At 42.5% G+C, this 24190-nt stretch overlaps 1 protein-coding gene across 1 annotated transcript in view; it reads right to left on the bottom strand.

Moving 5' to 3' along the window:
• Positions 1 to 20835, bottom strand: part of LOC104961404 (IgGFc-binding protein) — a 34353-nt gene extending 13518 nt beyond the window's left edge. The window contains 26 exon segments of the mRNA XM_010789706.1: positions 90 to 1331; positions 4170 to 4437; positions 4512 to 4886; positions 4974 to 5173; positions 5251 to 5797; positions 5873 to 6420; positions 7098 to 7665; positions 7743 to 8335; positions 8412 to 8967; positions 9054 to 9355; positions 9464 to 9599; positions 9716 to 9915; positions 10004 to 10511; positions 10632 to 11200; positions 11556 to 12123; positions 12293 to 12876; positions 13386 to 13524; positions 13904 to 14100; positions 14302 to 14857; positions 14937 to 15487; positions 15580 to 16126; positions 16214 to 16806; positions 16886 to 17471; positions 17564 to 17898; positions 17978 to 19123; positions 20707 to 20835. Coding sequence (XP_010788008.1) covers positions 90 to 1331; positions 4170 to 4437; positions 4512 to 4886; positions 4974 to 5173; positions 5251 to 5797; positions 5873 to 6420; positions 7098 to 7665; positions 7743 to 8335; positions 8412 to 8967; positions 9054 to 9355; positions 9464 to 9599; positions 9716 to 9915; positions 10004 to 10511; positions 10632 to 11200; positions 11556 to 12123; positions 12293 to 12876; positions 13386 to 13524; positions 13904 to 14100; positions 14302 to 14857; positions 14937 to 15487; positions 15580 to 16126; positions 16214 to 16806; positions 16886 to 17471; positions 17564 to 17898; positions 17978 to 19123; positions 20707 to 20749 — 12457 coding nt within the window. The 5' untranslated portion in view covers positions 20750 to 20835.
• Between the last annotated feature and the right edge of the window lie 3355 nt (positions 20836 to 24190).

The following is a 24190-nucleotide window of genomic DNA, read 5'->3' as shown; positions in this document are numbered from 1 at the left end:
GGGGGCACGCAACTTCCAACAGGTGTAATTTGGGGGGGCTCTCGGGGAAAAAGGTTGGGAACCCCTGCTATATAGTATGTTCACCTTACCTGGCTGTATACATTGTCCTTGGGCACCATAACCATTCATCTGGCTGACTCCTATACTATAGAGAGCAAAGCGGGAACCAGAGCTGGACACAGTGTGTTTATTGTTGCCGGGGTTTTGCTGGTAGGACATCTCCGCCCAAGAGAAATCTGTCCCTGTAACCTTCTTCCACTCGACATTACGTGGCAGGTTTTTACCATCAATACGCAGCTCTGACATCGCACTGGTCCGTGCAACTATCAGGGCTTTGTTTTCAAAGCCCTCTAGAGCCTCGAGTGAGTAAGAGGAGCAGAAGCGGTCGTCGGACAAGATGGTCATCAGGAAAGGGTCGTAGTAATGGAGCCAGTTCTGTGTGACCCCGTTGAAGAGCATGAGGACTTGGATCCCATGATCGGCCTGAATGGACAGGGTTTCAGGATTGGAGGAGTGGATCTCTACTGTTTGCCCCCTGACCAAAGTAAAAACTTTTGTATCGTTTCCGTGGTGGACAGTGGCTTGGGTGGGCTGCGAGGCCTGGAGGAAGACGCTGTCAAATTTGCTCTGGAAGGTCAGGGGAGGCACAATGAAGCTTGATCCCCATCTGCTAACTGGCAGGAGCTGCTCATAAACATGGTTACATTTGGCAAAGCGCCATGTGCAAGTGTGACCCGTGACAACAGCAACAGGGTGCTGGGAGGCAACTCTGGTACCAGAAAGTTCATAGACACTCTGGAGCTGCACGCTCTCATACGGCTGGAGATCTATCACCATTCGGCTGCCACTCCCATAGACACGACCTTCGAACCCGATGGTGCCGCGTGGGAAAATCTCCAACTTATTGCTCTCTTTTCCATTTGTCACAGAGAACTCTTTATAGGAGCCATAGGAGGACGAAGCAGGTGTAAAGATGAAATATTCAGTACCCCATTCAGTGGTGGGATATACAACAGAGGTGTCTGCTGTGTACTGCTTGGAGTTAAATGAGGTTACAGATACATCTGCTGAGGCTTCTATGCGCACTGTGTTGGGAGACCTCTTGCTGCCGTACATCTCCACACCAGTAGGGAGACTGATGGTCACCCTTTCTCCGGCATTTAGAGTTTTCTCTTGCTTGAAGTTTAAGGGAGGCACTTTCACTGTCACTTTAGCATTGGCCTGAACGGCAGTGATGTATAGCTGATAATGGGAACTGTCATAGTTGGGAGCATAATTCAGCATGAATGACAGGGCAAACTCCCTCCCTGCCCCTCCAGCATTAGAGGGACCTGAGAGAAGAGAGAAGAGCAGGGAAGCAAACTTAAAAAACACGTCAAAAGACGACTTATTTTCACGTAACCTAAAATGAAGTAGTCAGGTACAAAACTGCCTTCACAGATCTCGCATGTGAAGAAAACATGTCAAAGAAGCATTAGGACATGAATGAGACTATTTGTGTCAAGGCAATCAAAGGATTCACAGACTGGCAATACAAAACTTTGTTTGAGATCGCATACACAGTACAAAGAAACACTATGACACCAGAGAGAAAGTGTCTGAAAAACACCTTCATTTCAAAGTTAAAAAAGCAGGAATGACTGCTATTCTATAATGGATGGATTGCTTTTTTCCTTGATAACCATTGTGAGATATTCAGACTGAGGAATAGTCACTTAACTGCTTCTCAGCCGCACTCAATAAGTCACTTGCGCAGACAATATAATTGCATGATGGAAATATTATCAAAATCTGTGCCTTTGCTGTGAAAAGAAAATGTTCTGGGCTCAGCCAGGGCCTGGGGGATTTAGATTACACTCCTGTTTCACCCATTCAGTATAATAGTTCCAACTCAATAGCAGCTGAAGGTAAATGCTATTCCCAACAAAAGCAAATTTCAATTTAGATGGCTATCCTTTATTTGCCGCTCTTTCGAATTCTTCACCTGTTTAACATTCTGCTTCATTCACACAAGCACCTGGTATGGCCACACAACAATGCTCTCAACTGATGGGGTTGACAACCTGGAATTGCTTCAAATTGAGCGATCACTTGGCTACAACGTCCTGCTGGGGAATTCAGCACCGAGGTTCGAGAAATGCTGGTGTGATTGATTCATTCAGCTAAGCTGCGTTTAGTCAGATTTCATAGTTGAAGTCGTGCAGGATTTTTGATTAGAATAAAGAAATATTTGTAATGAGTTTTAAAATGTACATCGCTTCAATGTTTGTTCAGCTTAACACTTTAAAATCATGACTAATAAGACATGCACATATACATCAGATTGAAATGAAAATCATTTTCAAGTGGGTCCTGCAACAGTTAGAAAAAGTAACAAAGATCAGAGTGACTTACAGCTGAGGAAAGCTCCCAAAGCACAGAGCAGCAACAGGGTGCCCATGACTGAAAGACAGAAATGCACATTTGTTGCAAGCATTTCAAATGTTTTAAAAATATACAATATATTATTTTCAACAAAAAGCCAATGCAAATAATCTCTATGGCGTGCTTACCTGCTGCAGCATGTATGAACATTTTGTTTTTTACTGTTCCCTCTTTTTATATACTGTCAGACACAAATCCAACCAATCAAATATCTTGAAGCTCAACCGCTACATCTTGGAAAAACAATACCCTTCCTCCAGAACAAATTAAGGCAGAACTTGGCACAGACCTGCACGTCCTGCTATATATTGACATAGGTGTGAGGTTTAATGCCAACTTCATGTATGAGACGCATCATTAATCTTTCTCTATTGTTACAACCTGACAGGCACTTCTTTTCAGGAATCTGACAAGAACCCCTGCATGATTTATTTAAATGTATATCTGTAGAAGTATTAGACATACCAAATATTTATTACGGAGAACAAAATCAACCTCCTCTATGATGTATTTTCCCATCCTTAAGTAAATGGATTTTAAGATTGAGCATGCCGTAATTAAAGTATATTATAGTTTATTTAAATGCTTTAATCTGCAGGACATTCCAATGCCATTTGATGTGCAACACCATCTGTATTGCATCTTCTGGTCTAACCAAAAAATTAATTTTAAGTGGGCAAGGCAATAATGTGATGATCCCAAATCATATTTCCACAGAGTTTGAGCCAACATCCAGCACTATTTCTATCATATTGCTGTAACATCATAGAATATACGCATTTTCCAACACAGGTTTCTTCTAGTAAATCCGCAGTTGAGGAAACAGAAAATCCACTGTGATAAAATTACTCTTTAGCAAATGTTTCATGTAAAAAGGTTAAAGTGATGTATCCATTTCCTCAATGTTCACTTGATGTTGTAATGCTCTTCTACAAGCCAAGTACCAAAATGTGTATGTCATGTTTTATCAGTTTGGGGAAACTGATCATACCAGCTACTGTGCATCACATTGATAGCTTACAAGGACTTCACAATGCACATTAAACCATTTCTGCCTGTGTTTACATTGTGTCGTTAAGCCATTTGATGCTTGTAAACAAAGACATGTCCCTTGTAATGCTTGGAAAATGGCCGGATAATCCCATGGAACTGATCAATCAAATCTAAATAAACAAATATTTTGCAGAGTGGCAGTAGATGAGCTTAATGGGTGGTTTTTTTGTTTTGTGCGTCACTGAAGAACAGCACATAGAAAAAGGGTTTGCAATCATAAGTGATAGAAAGTAAATATGTGTCCCTCAAAAGTTTGCTTTAGATTAAATAAAATAAAAAGTAATCTCAAATATTTGCTCATGTGGTCAGAAGCACTTTGGTAGGGCATCAGTAAGCCTGGTTTAGTTACTGTACATACTAGGGATTTAGATAAGGTGTGCCCTCAAGCTAATCAACATTGGCCAGAGATTACATTTAAAAAAAAGGTGCACTGGCCTTTCTGATAAAGGTTGTGCCAATATTGCATAAAAATGTATGAGAAGGGCACGTCTTCCTTCAAAGTTTAAATAACACACTACATAGCAGTTTTGGTAATTTTTTTTGTATTAAAACATTCAACAAAATACAGGTCAGGACATTTAAACTGTCAGTCATCATCCAGGGAAGCCACTGTAAAAAGAGAAAAATAGTTATTAAAACATATTCTACATTAGTAAATACACATGTTTTTGTGGAGTTCATCATTTACCAGCTAGGAAAGTCAGGTAGAACCCATGACCCGACTGAAGTGTGTGAGTGCAGGTCATTAAGGTTTCCACAGAGACCACACAATTTGCCTGAGTACCAGAGAGGGACCTTGACTGTCACCATGGTAACACCAATCTCTATCTCAAGCTCTGACTCCATCCCAGCGTCTCTTCTTAGGATCACTAGAACCTCCGACTTGTCCTGGTTCACTCCAGATGACAGGGACACCCCTGATGGCAAGATGTGAGGGAGGCTCATGAAACGTCCATTCACCTGTGGGGTGTAACAGAGAGTTAGGACAGAGATCTTAAAAATGATAAACATGAAAGCACTTAATGGAGTTATACCTTCACTCTGCCTTCCTGTATGGTAAATGATGTTCCATGCAGGAGGATTTGAAACACATTGACAAGTCTGGAGCTGCCATCACAAGGCCCATGGTAAGAGATCAGGCTGAACCAGTGCACACTGGCTTTGTCACAGAGAGACATCAGACTGTAAGAAGACAGAGGCTCCAAGCTCAGCTGCTGCCCACCGAGGGTGGAGACTTGGAGGCTGCCCGTGAGCTCACAACCTTCAGGTCTGTCATGACAGCCCCAGAAACTGTTCCTCAGAGCACATTGCTGCCCCAGACTGCAGCCTGCCTCCTCACATATCACTCCTCCCGAAGGGTGGCACCAGCATCTCTGGGTGCAGTCCTCGTTGTACACTTGCTCCTCCATCTAAGAGGAGAAGAGAAAACAAAACCCGCAGTTGCTGAAATATTCCTTATGAACCGATTACTGTGTGTTATAAGCTTTTATAGTTACCTTGATATATACACCATGATGAACACATCCACACTGGATGTAAGGCACACACTCTTCCCCATCAAAGACATTTCCATTGTCGCATTCACAGCCTTCTGAACAGCCCGTTGCTGAAGAACCAGGTTGGAGCACAGCAGGGCACGAGTTGGAGCTGGAGTCAACACACTCCTTTGAGCTGCTGCCGTCAGGACACTGGAGAGCTAATGACAAAAAAAAAAGAAGTCATTTAGAGTGGATCACATACTCCATTTAATGCCAATCAAAAGTATTAAATTACCGCAAGGAGTGTCCACTCTCCAAGTTCCTACTGCTACTCCGTTAGCCTGGCAGGCTGCAGAATATGCTTCTAGTGCTAGACATGTGGCCATGTGCCCTGCTAAAGCACAAACTGCCCTGTTGCACATAAGTGTGTAACTATCGTGCTCCACATCAGCGTCCCGGCACTGGTGGAATCCAGTTGTATTGATAAACAGGAAATCGCAGACCATGGTGTCACGTGGGGACAGTCTGCACTCATCGCACTCTCTGCCACAGGTGTCTGTGCAGAGCTGCCCTGGAGCGGCCCAGCTGTGCAGGAGCTCTGCGAAGCTCTCCGACAGACTGCCATTTCTCAGTTCCAAGTCATCATACTTGTCTCCATTGAAGTTCCCACAGAGGCCTGAAGCTGTGGCGTCATTTACTTGAGGTACAGTTAACCTGAGGTATTGGGTAGATGACAAGTCAATCCCCACCCCGGACGGTGTGATGATAATCAGTCTGTTGCCATCTTGGTAGGCTTTAAGTTCACCAATGTCAAAAGGCACTCTGCGTTCTTCTCCGTTTACCTGAAAGCACAGACACCAGTTAAGGCTGCAGAGATTTTTTTTCTCTTTAACAAATGTATAGTTTACAGAACTTACTTTTACTTTCCAAAGAGATTCAGGGTCAATAGATACTTTCAATGATGGCAAATTAAATACTATTTTGCTAATGGTGAAAATGCCCTTGTTGTCCTTAAAGCCAAGAAGCAGAGAATAATCATGCAAGGCTTTAGAGGAGAGGGCAGATACGACATAGGTGCAAGCTCCGTGGTGGGGCAGAATAACACCATCAAAAGTGATGTAGCCAAAGCCAGCAAACACTTGGCACACCCCATACTTCAAGGCAAGGCCGTCCTTTACTGAACAGCTTTCCATGGAGCTACATGTCACCACACCTCTTTGGCAGACACACTTTTGGCAGCTTTTCTCAGAAATAAAGTGGCCAGTAGGGCGATACTGTCCCTCGTGCACACAGCCACAGTCAGAAACCGGCACACACTGGCCATCACTCGTGACGAAGCCAGGGTCACACTGGCAGCCTTCCTCACAACCGCCACTGCAGTTTGCTGGGGAGGAGAGTCCGAGGCACACAACAGGACACCGAGGTCCACACAGCTCATAGTGGCTATTCTTGGGGCATGCCATACCTGGGGGAGAGAGTAAATACATCTTACTTCAATTTTATTTTTTAACATTAGCCCACACAAAATCCCTACCCCCTGTGCAATAATAATCAACACAGTCAGTGTGTTTAGCCAGCCAGGCTAAATGTAATGCAGTGCAAATGTTTACATGTGGGATAGACAAAAGCCTTATCAGAAAATAATTGCGGTGGATCTTCCATTAGACCAGGGGTGCTAGTGAATTAATTTCAGTTTTCAGCACTCTCTGCGGTAGTGGATTGTCAAAGGGGGAGCCTTGTTGTGGGGAAATTCTACAGATGGCTAGTCCGCCCCTGAAAATGTCTATGCAAACGTTAATAATAATACAAAAAAAAAAAAAATTTTTTTTTTTTTTATAATTTTCTATTATTTTGTAATCATCTCGCGACCCCCACTTTGGGAACCCCTGCATTAGACAATAGTAATGGTGGAGTCAAAATCAGTCAAACGTTTTGCCATAATCACTTGTGTCAAACTACACAGGGCCCTAAATGAGCTGTACAGTATACATGTCAATGTGTTATTCACTTCTGGTGTGTGCGTGTTTTGTTATATTCCAGGCTTCAGCAGCAAAAGCTGCCAAGTATAAAATGTTTATAAAACACCTGAAGATGTAGTTAAAATAAAAGTCTATCATTAAAAACCAAATGAATGATACTCACCACAGAAAATGTCACTCCTCCACTGCCTGACTGGCAGCTGCGCTACTTGACAGGCATCAGCATAAGATGCAATGGATTTGCAGAGTGCCGAGTAGTGTCCGTCAAATGAGCAGGAATCTGTTACACAGTTGTGGAAGTAAAGCTTTGGACTTAACACCAGAGCACAGTCTGCAAATGGCCCTAGCTCATTTAACAACACCCCACATAAATCGCTTCCTTCAAACAGCTTCTGTGCCTCAGCAGGACAATGCTTCAGTGTGGAGGAACAGCTGGACTTGCAGGCATCTGATCCCGGAGATATCCAGCTGTGCGCAAACTCAAGTCGATTTTGTGCAAGCTCTTCATTGGGCATCATTAGGTCATCATGAGTGTCAGTGTTGGCATTTCCACAAAGACCAGAGACAGAAGAGCCATAACTGCTGGGAAGGTTAACCCTTAGCGTGCCAGTATTGTAGACAATCAGCTGCAATCCCACATCAGTGTGAATAATGATAGACGAAGGTGTGCGGTAAGCATAAACATGGCCTGTCAGGTGAGAGTATGGCAAGGCCTTATACTGTCCATCAACCTGAGAATGAAAAGTAAACACAAATTAGAGTGGTTCATTCTGAAGATTGTGTTGATAAGACATTGCAAAGCACTCACCATAACCTTTCCTGGCTCATCTTTTCTCACCACCAACTCCAGGCCATACATTAAGAGTGTTAAATCAAGGCTATGAAAAAGTCTTTTGTGGCAACTTGCATCAGAGATAGTGATATTGAATGGTGTTACTCCAGTTAGGTTGGCTTTGGTTTTAACCAACAAATATGAACAGCTGTCTCTAAAGTCAAAATGACGTCCATCAAAGGTTGTAAAATGCAGCCCAGTAATAAGGGTACAGTTCTTGGGGTCATCAGGTTGACACAGCCTCTTGTGCTGTAGTTGCTTGCAGACCATTCCTTTGGGGCACTGGGCTGGGCGACAGTGCATCTCACCAGTAGCCGGTCCACATATGCAGATCTGACCACAGTCGTCTGGTGACCAAAACGTTGAGTTAAGGTTTTGATATTTGCCTCTGGAGTCTGTGCAGCCACACTGATGTGGGCGCACACAGCCAATTTGACTTTTAATGAAACCAGGGTTACAGAAGCAGCCCTGAAAGCAGGCCTTGTTACAGAAGGTGGCATTAAATTCACAGGATGGAGGGCAGGCCGAGCCACAGGTCTTGTAGTGAGTGTTTGGTGGACAGAGCACATCTGAAATAATGTATTGAAGTGTCAGTCAAAGATTAAATCACAATATTATTATATTACTTTAAGAACGACTACTTACCAACTACGACTCCATCGTTGTAGTATTTTCTGGTTGCTTCACAGACTAAGGAATATGAATATATTGCATGCTCAAGAGAAACGTCTGACCGTCCTTTTTGCACGTGGTCAACTACACAACTTTTGTAGAAGGAATCTGGATTGGCTCGACTGTGACAGTGGGCAAATGGACCAGTCTGATCTGTGAGCACTTCACATGGGCTCCAGACGTCATCAAAAACACAATCTGCAAGCAACTTCTCATGGTTCACTTTCTGCTTGCAGCCAGTACAACACTTTTGGTCACCATCAAAGAGCTGGTAAGCCTGTGCAAAATCCACACTTTTCTTATTGGTAACGGAATCAGGATATTCATCTTGAGGCTGACCGTTAAAATTGCCACACAGCCCATATACTTCACCCTTGTAGTGAGGTTCCAGTTTAACAACAGTAGAGTATCCATCAAAGACTAAATGCAAACCAAAGTCAGTTGTCAGCAGGGCTTTGCCTTCCAAGTAGGACAATTGAATCTTACCCCCTAAAATATTAACAGGACTATAAGTCACTTGACCATTAACCTGTAAAAAAGAAAAGGGGAGCCGTATAAGTGTTAAAAGTCAAACTTGAGCAGCTTTCATTCAATAAATAGCTAAGATTTACTTACATGTATGATGCCCTTTTGACTGCCAAGCTTGATGATGAACCCATAAGCATGTAGAATGATGCCACTACAGTCTTTCTTGGAAACACTAAAGGGCGTCAGCCCGCATGCTGCTCCTTTGCTGGCTGCAAGCAGATAGGTACAGGTACCCTCAAAGTCATAGATTAGCCCATCAAACGTTTGGTAGTGCCGGCCTCCCCAGGTCCAGCACAGACCCCGACGACTCTCACAGAGGGGCACACCGTTGCTCAGGTAACATTTCTCAGTTGCATCACATTTTCCCTCGCATGAAGCTGGGTTTTGCTCTGCAAAAAGAAAAGAAAAATGTAAAAGATTTGACAGTATGAAAATGTATAAATGCATCATCAAGCAAATCTGTATCTAATGTATGGTTCGTGAATTTAAATTCTCACCATTTTTGTGACAACCTTCAATTCCATCTGAAACTTGACAACTGTGCAGTGCAGGACATGTGTATTGCTCGCAGACAAGAGGAGGCCCGCAGGTGCATTTTAAAGTACAGTTTTGTAGCAGTTTGCTCTCAGAGGCCTGAAAATGGAAATCACATGAAAAAAGTCAAACAAATTTGGAGTGTGCACATATTTTATAAATTAAAAATATTTCAAACAGAAAATAGCCTTATTAAAAAAGTGTTTAGTTCTGACCTTAAACCTACTCCCATCCTGTAGGCAGCCACACTGCTCTGCTGGTACACAGGCACGGCCATCATAAAGGTGTCCAGTATCACACTGGCAACCTTCCTCACAGTCTCTGGGGCACAGCACTGCCAGGCTGATCTCAGGACACTGTGAGGAGCATATATTGGTACAGTTGCTGTAGTGGCTGTACTGAGGACATTGATAAGCTGTAAAACAAAAAGACTTAAAATCAGTACATTTTCTTCCATTCAATCATTTGATAAGTTATTAATTCAACAGTGTCCCAATACTTACCACAGTTTGTCGTGTTCAGCCAGAGCTCAACCCTCCCCTCTGCCTCATTACATGCTGCATTATCCTGCAGCACATCACACAAGCCCCGGCGTCGACCTTCTGCAACACATAGGGAGTAGTATTTCTGTGGGCACACCAACTGGTGACATGAGGAGAATGGTCCCATTGGATTGGGGATAAACCCGCAGTTCAGGTCAGAGGAACTTTCCCATTCTTCACTGCAGGGTACGTCTGCATTACACAACTTCCATGCCAGCCCAAAGATGTCATGGTCAGAGGTCACTGTGCCATTAGGTAGCTGCAGATCATCAGAGGGATCGTCATTGTACTTCCCGCAAAGGCCACAGGTTGTCTGGTAGTAAATGTCAGGCATCTTGACCAGAATGTAGTTTTGTAGGTCTGATGTAAGCTCAACCGACTGTGGGGTCTTGATGGTTATCCCTCCATTTCTCTGATGTACAGTGATGTTGCTCTGGAAGAACGGCAGGTTTTCGTAAACTCCATTTACCTGGGTGAAATAATTGACTTGTGAAAAACATATCTTACAGTAGTTTGTGTTATGTGAAAAATTACTTTGAAGTGCATAAGAGACGACAATAAATCATGTTGAAGGCTGTGAAATCATTACCTCAACTTTTCCAGGAAAGGCCGCTGACATCCTTAGTTGCATTTTATTGACTTGCAAGTATAGCTGCCTTCCCTCACTATAGTCGCCCATTGCAGCTATCAAAATAGGCTCTACATCCAGTTTATCGAGGCATGTCTGCACAAGGGTGTAGTTACATGAACCATGAAATTCAAATGCATGTCCATCAAACGTGGTGTATTGGTATCCCTCAACAGAGCACTGTGCTACATGGGGTTTTGGGTGGCAACCTTGAACACCCCTAATAAGCTTACACTCCTCATCCTCTCCACAGGAGACATTACGACATGTCATGTTTCCCCCGGGGTGACATAAACAGCTTTGCTTGCATGTAGACCACTCCTGTCCTGCGGTGAAGTATTCTCCATGGTGAAAGCAGCCACAGTTTTGTGGAGTGACACAAAGGTTGCCACTGTGAACAAAACCGGCCTCACACAGGCAGTTCTCCGCCATGTTTAGAGGCATCTCTACCGTTTTATTCTGCCAGCCGAGGCAGAGGTGAACAGAGGCAGAACTTATGTTGTAGCTAGTTCTTGTGGGACACGACGGGTCTGTAGAGATACAGAAAAGACAGCAGTCACTCAGGATAGGAAAACAGTGTTAGGTTAGGGTTGACCAATGATGCATTAGTACCATCTAGTGGTCCAGTAATACCGGGAAGGTTGTGGCCTCAATACCAATATGAGTCAAAAAACACTAATTCTTTGTACCAACAAAACTAAACAAGCTAGCAACATGATTACATCTGATTTTTATGAAAATATTCACGTTCTTATGCTGCCGGTTCAAACAATGCAAACTCCATATTTAATTTGCTGTGCAATCATGCTGAACTTTAAAAAGCTCACAATTGCAGAGTATATTAATTTAATTCACTTTCACATCTGGGAACACAATGATACTCACAGCAGAATCCAGGACTCCTCCAGGCAGAAACTGCAGCATTGTGGGAAAGACAGACAGCAGCATACTCAGCTAGGGAGTGACAGAGTGCAGGCTGGAGACCTCCGTGAAGACACAGGTCACTGACACAGCGCTTGTAGTAGCTGGATGGGTCCACTTTGCCATGACACTGTCTGAATGGTCCATTAACTTCCAGAATCTTCCCACAAGACTCCGGGTCAGAGAAGCGAACCAGAAGCTCTGATGAACATTTTGGACAACTTCCTCCTAGAAAGCCCTCCACACACCAAGGAGTCTGCCCACTTCTCCAAGCTTTCCCGAAGTGCTCGGGAATGAGAGGCTCCTGTGTGCCATTTACTGCGAGGTCATCAGCAGGATCAGAGTTGAAGTTGCCACACAGGCCGCAAGTCACATTAGCATATTTACTAGAGAGACTAATGCTGACGATGCCTTCTATGCTGAGACTCAGTTCAAAGCCCATTTCTGTGTAGATGTAAGTGTGCAGCCCTAAAAAGAAGGCCAGTGCAGTAGAGCTGAATCGATATGGCATGTTCCTCTTGACACCATCAACCTGTAGGGGGGGCCAACATTGCATTTGAAAGTTAGGACTGGGCAGTACACTTTCACAGGTAATCTTTGTAAAGTCTTGTTTAATTATTAGACAATTCATTTTTTAAACATTAGAGCCAAAAAGAGACTGACATGATTACTAAAAAAAGAAAAAAAACACTTGAACTCACCTCTATGCTCTTGGTGTTTTTGCTGTTCAGCTCCACAAGCACACCACTCACATTGACCTGGAGATGAAGAGCTGACTCTAGGTGTCCATCTGTCTGTGCATGAATCTGAATGGCACTGAGGCCTTGTTTTTCTGCACACATGCCCAGTAACTGGTACTGACAACTGCCATTCAAATCATAGTTATGCTGGTCAAAGGTGACTATGTGATGAGCAGAGTACATGCATGTCTGGAGGGCATGAGGCATGCAGCCTCTCACTCCATATTGAAGACTACAGTATTCATTCAGGCCACAAGAATCCAAATGGCACTGTGTCTGGTGCATGTTGGGGTCACAAACACACAGTTCAGTGCATCCCTCATCAGCCCAGAAGGTCTGGTTGCTGCGGTAATGTGAGCCATTGTGAGTGCAGCCACACTGGGACAAGGGCACACAGCTGTCAGCAACCAGGACGAACCCTGGATCACACTGGCAGGTCTCCACACAAGCTAGGGTGCAGGGTCTTGATCTGAAGGGATCCTCACAGGTGGCAGGGCAGGATGAGCCACAGGAAGTATAATGGCTATTCCGTGTGCAGGAAATGGCTGATAGAAAAGAAGGAGAATTATGAAAATTGTGAGAAAATCACTTGTGTAGCTTTGAGATTACTATAAAAAAGTTATTGCTTCATGGTAAGAAAAAGCAGATTAATGGCAGTTTAGGTTCAAGACACATGCAGCTATGTGTCATCTGAGTTTTGAATTAAATGAAAAATATTCCACAAGTTAAAAAATAAATAAAATTGCCCATGATGCCATCAGATCATTTGTGATACATCACATTGTAATTGCATGTCATAGGCTTGTTAGGTAAACCAGTGAAAGAAGGATGCAGTATTACTTATGATTGGCATGCATTATAATCATTGTCAAGAGGAGAATTAATATAAGTACTTAATGGACTATTGAAAATGTTTAGGGTTTAACCGACTTTTAGTAATACGATATAAAATGCGATATTGCTAGACCAATAGTGTCACATTGTGCAGCTGAGAAAAACAACAGTTAGCCAGTGAGGACATGTCACCAATCCCAGCTAAACCAGCTGGGCATACCTGTCTTTGCACAGCCCCAGGTATTAAGAAGGGTGCAGCTCTCTCCCTTGGGGCATGAGGCCGGCTCACAGTACATGTATGCAGCAGCAGAGCAGTTGCACTGTTCAGAGCATCCCTCACCCCATGAAATCTCCCCAATCTACAGAGAAAAGTGAGTCATTGTTGTGTTAGCCAACTGCAGTCTTAAACACAGCACACAAACAACCCAGGAAAACACAACATGTCTATTGTTTGTGATTAGTCATGCCAAGAGCACAGGGAGACATAATGAGTCATGGTAACATTGCATGGAAATACTAGGGCATGCCATGTTATTGAGCTCAACTGTGGAAACATGTTCATAACTGCACCTGCAGAAGAGTCACATGTACATTTGCAAAACACCAATAGGTTTATTAGAAGTCAAACTAATTGGTCAGTGAATTTACATTTTAAATGAAATTTAAAACGATTTTAAATGAATTGCTTGGGTAAAGGAAAATGTTGTTGTACAGTAAGATTAATGTGTAGCTACTCACCTCATAGTAGTGCCCAAGGTGAAAGCAACCACATTTGTCAGCTTTGACACAGCCATTTCCACTCTGCATGTATCCAAAATCACATTGGCAGGCCTCAGAACAGGCCCATGGGCAGGGGATATCAGATAAAATACCACAGGACTCAGGGCATGCACTGGCACATATATTATAATGTGAGTTTTCAGGGCATAAGAGTGCTGTGAAGACAAACAAACAAAAGTTTCTATATTGTAAAGTGTCCAGCTAGCCTTACATCAATCTGGCAACTTCACTGTGTATGCCAGAGTTCTAAAAAGGTACAAGAGAAGCATGTGTGCATACCTACATGATTTACATGCACATGATAACTGACTGATGAAACAACACATGTACACTCAGAGTCCATTAATAATACTCACAGCACTTCACTCCCCTCCATGGTTTGGTCTCAGCTCCTGCCTCCTGGCATGATAAAGCATAATGTCTCAAACTACTGCAAACAAATTCTTCTTTCCCATTAGACAAACACAAGTCATTCACACAGTTTTGAAAGAAGGGCTCTGGGTCCACAGCAGAGTGACATTTACTAAATGATCCTGCAGGAGCAAGCAGCATGCCACAGAAATTAGCAGATGCATATTCAGCTGCCATGGTAGAGTTGCACTCCAAACAAAGATCACATTCTTTAGAGCAATTTGTTCCAGGTGGGGAAAGTGACCAGGAAGATGCAAAGATGGAAACATCACTTGCAAAGCTGTCATTCGGGAGCCGCTTGTCAGTTGTGACAACAGCACTGATGTTTCCACACAAGCCACACATTTGTTTACTGGAGGCTGGAATCACTATACGTATCAGATCAGGTGCTCCATATGTGACAACAACCCCTGTGTCTACAACAATACGAGAGAGCAATCCAGAGTGCAGTATTGCCATGTGATCCAGAAGGACAGGAAGACTTCTCAAAACACCATCAATCTGAAAAATGTAAATGTCAGAGTTACAATCTAGGCAAATTAAACAGTTTACTTATGTTTGTACATGTGCAGCTGCTTACCTTTACTTTTCCCAGCTGCGCCATCTCAAAAGACACGTTGACCCCATGGACCCTGAGGTGCAGCTTTTCTCGCTGGATAATCACTGTGAGGTCAGACTCTTCCTCTTCACAAACCTGGGATAGAATATAACGGCAGCTTCCAATATTAAAGTCAAAGCTTTGTCCATCATAGCTTCTGAAGTGTCTGCCACCCATGACTGCACATTTAAAGGGCTGCAATGCATGACATGCCCTCTGGCCATCTTGGACGCCACATTTTGTTTCATTTGGACATGTGTGATTGGTACATTGCACTCTCTTGTGGCCCACACAGCCACAGTGCAGCTGACAGAGATCATCAGGGTAGAAGTTCTCATGGATTTCGTAATAGACATCATTGTGAATACATCCACACTCAGAGTCTGGTACACATTTCCCACCACTATGGAAATACCCAGGTTTGCAGAAACAGCCCTCTTTGCATTTCCCCGCTAGTGGACTTGGGTTTTCTACACAGTCGGATATTTGACTGGCACAAAGGCTGTACTCACTGTTCGGTGGACAGGAGAGGCCTATGGAGGGACAGTAAGAGAAAAAGACAATTAAAGTCAAAATATTCATATTCAGTAGGCCTACACATTTAAAGCATATCATGATTGCTTACCACAAAATGTGGAAGTCCTCCATTCATTCACTTTAGCTCCCATTTCTTGACACACAGCAACATAGCTGGACAGAATCTGACACAGGGAAGTCTGGTTACTATAACAGAAGTCTTGAACGCAGTTGTTGTAGAAACTTTCTGGATCAACCATTTTGTGGCAGCTCTTGAACACTCCCTCTTTATCCAGTAACCTTGCACAGAAACCTTTTCCCTCATAGAGAGCCATGTCTTGTGAATTGCAACCCGAGGTGTTCAAAGGCACATCCACACACTCATGATCACTGCTGGTTTTCCAGTGTCTAACGGCTTGAGAGATATCAGAGTCGTCATCCGGCATCACATCATCTTCTGGATTAGAATTAAAGTTCCCACACAGGCCGCAGAGATTACCAGAGAATTTCCTTGGCATCTGGATGGTCAGAATATCAGAGCTGTACATTACAACTACACCAAAGTCAGTTTCTATAAACTTTGTCTGTCCAGTCATGTAAAGCTTCACTTTGCCACGGCTCAATACAGATGGGAGACGCAGCAGGAGACCATTTACCTAAATAAAAAAAAATGATTAAAATCAATGATAATATAAAAACAACTAGTTTTGTATACATGCACCAGGGAAAATAAATTAACTTACCTCAACTCTGTTACTAGGATCATTTGAAATCTCAATCCAATAACCAGAGACTACCATTTTAAGATGCCGAAAGGACACAATATTTGTAGCATCTTTTATCTGGTTCTGGATCTCTACACGGAAAGCTTCCATGCCCCCCCAGGTCGGACAGAGAGAAGTGAGAAGGTAAGTACAGTTTCCATACACATCAAAGTTACGGCCGTCAAAGGTGGTATAATGAGGATCTACTATGCACAGCCCAGGCCCCTCAGCGTGACAGCCCATGACTCCGTTCACAACCTTGCACACTTCTCCATCCTGGCACTGAGGCGGAGAACACACAACTCTCTTGGAGCTCGACTGGCAGACACATCTCTCCTGGCAGTGTTTGCCCATCCAGAAGTTCTCCTTCGGGTAGTAGTAGGAACCTTGGTGAAGACATCCACACTTGCCATGTGGTACGCACTTCGCACCACTCAGCAGATACCCTCTGTTGCATTGGCATGATTCCACACAAGGCAGGGGGCAATTACTATGTGCTTCTGGGTTTCCACAGGTAGCAGGGCATGCAGAACCACATATTTCAAAGTGGCTGTTCAAAGGACATACGATAGCTGTAAAAAAAGGAAATACCCCTTAGCCATTTTCAGTTAACCCATGTATAGACTTAAAAAATATATATCTTAAACTCACGGCACTTGGAGATGGTTCTCCAGTTTCGGACTCTGGCCGATATCCTCTGGCAGATGTTGGCATAGTCTGTCAGGATCTCACACATAGAAGAGGCAGATTCATTGAGACACAAGTTGTTAGTGCAACCACGAAAAAATGCCTCAGGATCAATCAATGAGTGGCAATCTGCAAACGGTCCACCGCTACGCTTCAGTAGGGAGCACCCAACACGAAGGGTGTTACCTTTTATGTCAGGAAATTTAGTTTGGCTTCTAGTACATACTAGACATGAGGCACCAACACAATCTTCAATACAGGAGCCTGCACCACTGTTCACTACCCATGGGAGGGTCAAATCTGCAGTCAGGGTCTTAATAGTGCCATTAGAGTCAATGACACTATCTGAGGAGCTGTGATCAGCATTTCCACACAAACCGCACAGGGCTCCATACAGCTCTGGGCCTACTTCAACTTGGAGATGCTGCTTCCAGTCATACCGCAGAGCCAAGTCGAAGTCAGTGTCTAAGACAACGCTGGAACCACTTTGATAAAAGTTCAGGGAGCCATTTCCCAAGGTGAGCGGCAGGTTCCTCATCTTTCCATTAACCTACAGGTTTAAAAATACAAAAACAGACAAAGTAAGTGACCACTTAACAGCTACAAAACGTTTGTTAATAAAAGTAAGTAAAGTACACTTACCCTAACATGATTTGTGTCTTCTTTAACTATGGAGATATTAAAGCCCTGGATGCTTATCTGCACTGCGTGGATGGTTGGGACAGTGGCACTTATTAAATATGCTCGGACTATATTAATCTGTAGTGGAACAGAAACATTTAGGCCTGGACAGGTGGTCTGAACTAAAGTGTAGTTGCAATTTCCCTGTAGGACAAAATCTCTTCCATCAAACGTGCGGTAATAAGAGTCACCCCACGCAGAGCATATTTTAGTGTTGAGAGAGCAGAGTGGTTTTCCTTCTTCGATAGAGCAATTCTGTTTGAAACCACAGTGCAACTCTTCACAAGAAGCTGCAGCTTTAAAAAAAAAGAAAAGAGGAAGGTTATTACATATTTACATAGTGTTACACTATTCAAAAAAATCCTTTATACATACTTTTCTCACAAAGTGCAGAATAGAGATGTCGGTCTAAGGTACTCAGATAGTATCCCACATCCTTGTCAGTGTAAAGAGCCTCTGCATTATCAGGCAGCTGAGGAAAGGTGGGCTTCTGGAAGGATTTAACACCAGACTTCAAATCTCCTGTGTCGGCACTGTTAACTCGCTGCTCACCCATATCACCTGAATCAAACATAGGTACAGTCTGGCAGATATCATCAACAGATGGCAGTACTGTTAGAGTTAAAGGCCGCTGTGCAGGGTCATGCCTGAAGAAAAGTAGTTGTAGAGGACTGTCACTAGTAATGAGGATTTTATCTGAGGTCGCAACTGGGATGACCTTCATAACGCCACCGACGAGAGCCACTGTGTTTTGATTGGTGCTGGCCTTGATGCTGAGGTCAGAGTTCATAGTAGACATTGCCAAGAGGAAACTAGAACTCATTCCTGTGTTTACCAAGGGAGGAATAATGTAATCAAAACCCCAGTGTGTGACTGGTTTCAGGTCAGCATATCCAGAAAAGCAATTGCCAGTTGTGTGTTTGGAGCAGGTAAAACCAACCACAACACCTACAGCTTCTTGAGAGTTTAACTCTGAGCCAGAGAGGCTGGAGTTGCTCTGGAGGTAAACACTCTGCAGCACCCCTATATACAACGTAAGGACACTACCCCTTTGGTACATATTGCCTTCATAAAACACTTCCCCCGAGAGAAAGATATCCACTGACGTCGCCCGGTCTGAGCTGGTGATCACCATCTGGCTGAGAGAAGTCTGGTTAGGGAAGATAGGAGTAATGGGATAGTACTGGGTACCCCAGGAGTACACATCATGAAGGAGCCTGTGGTCACAGCCAGCCCGGGTACACAGGGAAGTGATGACTGTAACAGGCCATATAGACTTCACACTGAGGAGGGATGACGAGCGGTCACTGGTCATTCCCACAGACAATGGCAGGTGAATCCTTTTTGACTGGTTAGCAGAGAGGTAGATGCGTTGCACGAAGCTGCTTTCCAGGACCTTTACAGTGACAGAGTTCCGAACACCACTGGCTGTGATAGTTACTTGATGGCTATTTCCTGTTGGTCCATTATGCGGGGGTAGCCCAATCAGAAACCTCCTCCCAGGACTTGCAACAGACAGGCCTGCAGAGGAAAATATAAAATAGTTTTCCCCATTTAATTTAAATCAATACAAAACAAATGCACACAAATAACATTACAACTGCCTGAAAATGTGCACATAAAGTGTATTATAAGAAGATTTACAAACAAAAGATTGTCTACTGACAGCAGTTGGTTATTTTATGACAGTAAACAACACACTCGCAATAAAGAGCTGTGAGCAAGTTTGCACAGTAAGTCCATTTTTTTCTACAAGATAAGACTGGAGGTGTCAGATTTCAACAAGATCAGCAGCCAATGAAGAACATAGTTCCCATTTCCTGACTGGTTACACCTGTATTAACGTGCACACTCACTCTGGCAGTTTCCATGATAACAAGGATCCTGGCGTCTGAGAAACAACATATCAGCAGTGAAGAGAGAAAACTGACCAGCTCATTAAAACGTAAGTTCAATTATTCTTTTTCTAGACATGTATGAGGTCACTTGCATTAAACTACTTAGGATTCCAACAAAACTATGTTAATGTTTTAAGGGTTGTCTTAGGTTAGCATTAAACTTAAAGAGATCTTTTTAAGTCTGTCATGATATATTTTTCCTACACAATCACAATGTCCAAAAACAACATCTTGACAACATTGAAAAATAATGCCGTTTCAAAATGTGTTTTAAACGTTGTTTATTCTGCGTTTTAGAGTCAGTAATGATAAGCGTACAGTTATAATTTAAACCAATGATACTGAGATTTTAAATATCAGTTATCAATATTACTTTATCATATATTTAAACTCATAGCAATAGCATTGTGACAAAAAAAAAGAGTCAGATTATTGTTGTAGTGTCACCTTTGTTTGTTACAAGCAATCAGAGGTGGAAGAAGTACTTAGCTCTTTTAATTATGTAAAAGTAGGAATACCATGATGTAGGAAAACTCCTACATAAAAGTAGTCTTTATGCAGATGGGCCCATTTCAGAATAATAATAAGTTTTCATTACAATTATTGATGCCAAAATGTGTATAGCAAAGCTGGTAAAAAGGTGCAACTAGTTTTAATTATTGTATACTCACTTAACTAGTAACTGAAAAAGGTATTACATACACACTGTATAGTGGAGTAAAAGTACAACGTAGCAGAAAATAAAGTACAAGTTCCTCTAAATTGTACAAATGTAAACATATTTAGCTACTTTACTGCAAGCAATGATGTATTTCAAAATATAAAATCACATCAGACTACAGAAAATGTCTCAAGACACCAATTATCAACCATAATTCCCTTCAGCAATGCATGGATTAGTATATTTTGTTGTTACAAGGGTAGAGACATAGCCATACCAAGCTCATCACTCAAAACTAGACAAAGAAAGGGTAGACAGCAGAACTGTGTTGAGACTTGAGTGTTTCAGGTGTAAGAGGAATAACCTAAAGCAAGGGTGCTGCAACTATTGAGAGAAGTAATACAAGTAAAGATGAACATAGCTGAGAGAAGAAAGCACATACATGCTGGGGGAAAAAAACTCGTTATACCCATTGTGCAAATAAACGATGACTCGATTTTAAACACGAGTGTACCTACAAACAATAGCCCAGTCATGTCACTTACCAAGTCCAAGCAGGCACACCTGGAGCAGCAGCAAAAACGGCATTACTACACAGAAATGAGACACTCTAACATGAATTAAACAACTATAGCAAATCGTTTTAAAGGAGGAAAAACCCAAATCGAATATTAGGGATGAGCTAGCGCCACACTGCTAGCAACGAGGGAAATGTGGTTATAGCCTGTTAGCACACCTGTAGCCAATCAAGGAAAACGGGCTGACGTCACTATTTTTGACTAATTGTAACCGCCAGGTGATCTGCATTATCATAAAATAGCAACATGCTGATGCGTTGTTTTGTGTTTTATTATTTAAATTATTAGGTATCTTTTGTAGCTTTTAATACTCAATTATTTGGCACATGTCACTGCTTCAGTGTTATCGCGCCCCATCAACATCTAAGCTGTGTCTCAGCCGTTTTCAGGAAATTGTCGTGACAGCAGTTCTCATACAGACACATCGAGGTTTTTTCCGCAGAAGCAACAACAACTTTAAGGGGCAGTTCAGCGCTTTGTGAGGTGGCTGTAAATCCCCTTGTAGGCTAAGTGAGAATAGAGTTTCCCTGAAGTTCACACAGCAGCACCCAGTCTTCCTGGTAACGAGCCGGCTCCGTTCAGTGCGGATCATCTCCTCGACTGACTAACGGCTGTGGTGAGAGTGTCAAATGTTGTGCAGAGCTGAAGAAGTGTCACTCAATATTGTTTGGAAACGTATATTCTCTAAACGGAGCAACGTAACACATTTTACAATACAATCTGTATTATTTTAATTGTTGTCAATTCTTGTTTGCAATGTAACAGATACAACCAGCAATATTGACTTTTATCACATTGGTGTGTGGCTTGCAGGTCAACTTCTTCGTGCTTATACCTCCTTTTTTTTCTCAGCATTTATCACAAAGTTCACCAACATTACAACGTTAGTGTTATTACCTGCTGCATCCTATCATTCTCAGTGTAACACATGGATTTCTAAACAACAGTTCATGTATTTATAGACTGTGTAACTTGATTTCCATTCAATGTATAAACGTCATCCTTGAGGAAGCAGGAAGCAGGTAGCAGTAGGTGAAGGTCGTGTTACTCTGCAGCAACCCATCTTTTACTTCCTGTGTTTTAAATATTGTCATGCCACACAGTGTGCTCAGAGTGAACTTATTGACCTGTTATTAGTCAGTAAACAAATAACAAAGTGTTTTTCTACTATTGTTAATCAAGCTGCTTGCCCAGGGAGTGTCAGAGGTGAAGCAGGGGCAACAAATTGAACTCTTTACAACTCGTCTTTGCAGAGTTTATTTTTTGCATGTTGTGTGTTGCTTCTTTCCTAGAGTAGTGATGAGGATGCATTTCATACATGCATTGGAATCTGAAACACCTCAATGTGACTCAGATATGTCTTGTGATAGTGATGTTAACAAAACAGATAGAAAAACCCGCTTTATCTCAATCTGATAAAGTAAACCTGAGCTCTACGTGCCCAGAGTCCTATTAGCACTAAATTGGGTTGTTGCTGTTAAGATTGAGGTGGAAAATGCCAAACTGTGATGTTCCCCTAGAGTCATATCGGTCCACTTTGGTGTGTGTTCACAGGTTGTGTATCTTTGCACACAGGCATTGAGAACGAGAGAGAGAGAGCGAGAGAGAGAGAGAGGGGAACAACGCTCCTAGTACTAGGATGGGTAAAAAGCAGAGAACAAATGTCACTATGTGTGCAAATACAGTATATGTGTCTCACGACTGCTTTCATTGTCAGACACTCTCATATCCTTTTAGATGTTGGCTGTTACCCTTATTGGCCTTATGCTCAACACATCACAAACCATTTGAATTGGAAATAACTGCTGAGTAGTAAGACTGTGGTGGATTGTTCATTGGCTTGCCAGACATCAACGGAGGTATTGTGAGTTTTGCTTTACTTTCATTTTTGTGTTTCCCTGTTACTTTGTTTGTGGTCCAGTGGCATACCAGAGTATGTTATGTTATCGAAAACAATATGCATCAACCACACTAAGATAAACAGCTTCTGTAGAGCTGAGTAAACAGTCCAATCAGAATATTTTCTCTCTTCACTGATCCAGAGTATGCTACCTCTTTTATAAAAATGGAATGGCAATGAATAACAAACAATCTGGGTACGTTTTCCCTTATTCCATCTGCCGTTTCTTTGTTTTTGGGCTCATCTGTTTTATTGTTGACACATCTTCACAATAATAAAAAGTGTCTCCTGATATCTTCTGTCTTCTTTCTCTCTTATTATTTTACACATTTGTTTCCTCAGGAACTCTCTAGGCCACAGTAATTCTTACATCTTTGCTCGTTAGTGATTGTTATCGCTGTGAAGTCTTGTCAGCGATACGCAGTGGTTGAGCTCAGTTTGAGCAGATAAGGAAGAGATAAGTCTGTGTCTGCAAGTAGTTCTGCTTATGTACATGTCTTTAAGCTTTGCTTGTGAGTGTACTTTGTTGATATAGGTTGTACTGGGTGGGTTGTAAGGAGTGGTGAGCACTTATGATTCCAAATTAAACCTGGTAAACAAGATTAAGTGGTTCTGTGGGCTGGCCTGGTCATACAGGTATGAGGCATACGGTTAATCCTGTCAGTTGAAAACTGAATCAGGGATGATTGATCAAAACAAGACAAATTCTCCCGCTAGCCGCTGTACAGTATGCATGTTTTTAGCGTTGCACTCAAGACAGTTTTATGAATCCTATTTACTAACTTTCATCTTTGCATCTCTAGCCAGCAGTCAACTGGTATGTCTGCTTTATAAGCAAACCAGTGGTTATTATATTTTGCAAATTGGGTCTGGTATTAAAGAGCAAATTCAATCTGCATTCAAATGTACAAGAATATATTACCCAATTTGAAAAATAATACAGGCTTCACGCACCGTTTTGATACAGAGGGAGTGGACTGAGTTGATACATATTTCCAAATTGGATCAGCTTATTATTTCACCCAAAGCGACTCTGAAAAGCAAATTGGATACAGAAGGGGATTTTATTTGCAGCTTCTTAGGTTGTTTGCATTGGGAGATTTACTGCAGCTATTCAGGAGGCCAGAACAGCCCACTCTGCACTCTCTTTCCAATCAGCCTCACTTGTGTGATTAACATCTTTTTTCTATGTAGTCTTAATGCTGTTCTGCTAATTTAGCATGAAGATAATCTTGTTTTGGGATGTCCTCGTTCTCATGCGATCCTACAGGGTGGACATTTGTCTAGCATATAAGTATCACATCAACAGTTTCACATTTATAGTTTATGGCCAATGTTCTGCTGCATTGCTCTTTCATAAAACTGTCAAAAAAAGGAATTTAAATATTAAACTAATGTCGACAGGTCCTCAGTCTTTATGCCAATTCCTATTTCTTCACTGCCCTTTACCAAATATGGGAACCAGAATTGACATTGCCATTCGGTAATGATATCCACATCCTTAAATTGTATGAATGAGTAGGAAGCAGAATGTCGGTAACTGTGGGGGTG

The sequence above is a fragment of the Notothenia coriiceps genome, unplaced genomic scaffold (genome assembly GCF_000735185.1).
Source record: "Notothenia coriiceps isolate Sejong01 unplaced genomic scaffold, NC01 NC01_scaffold00033176, whole genome shotgun sequence".
NCBI classification, from domain to species: domain Eukaryota; kingdom Metazoa; phylum Chordata; class Actinopteri; order Perciformes; family Nototheniidae; genus Notothenia; species Notothenia coriiceps.
Note: the sequence above shows the minus strand (reverse complement) of the source record. Positions and strands in the feature narration are given on the sequence as shown.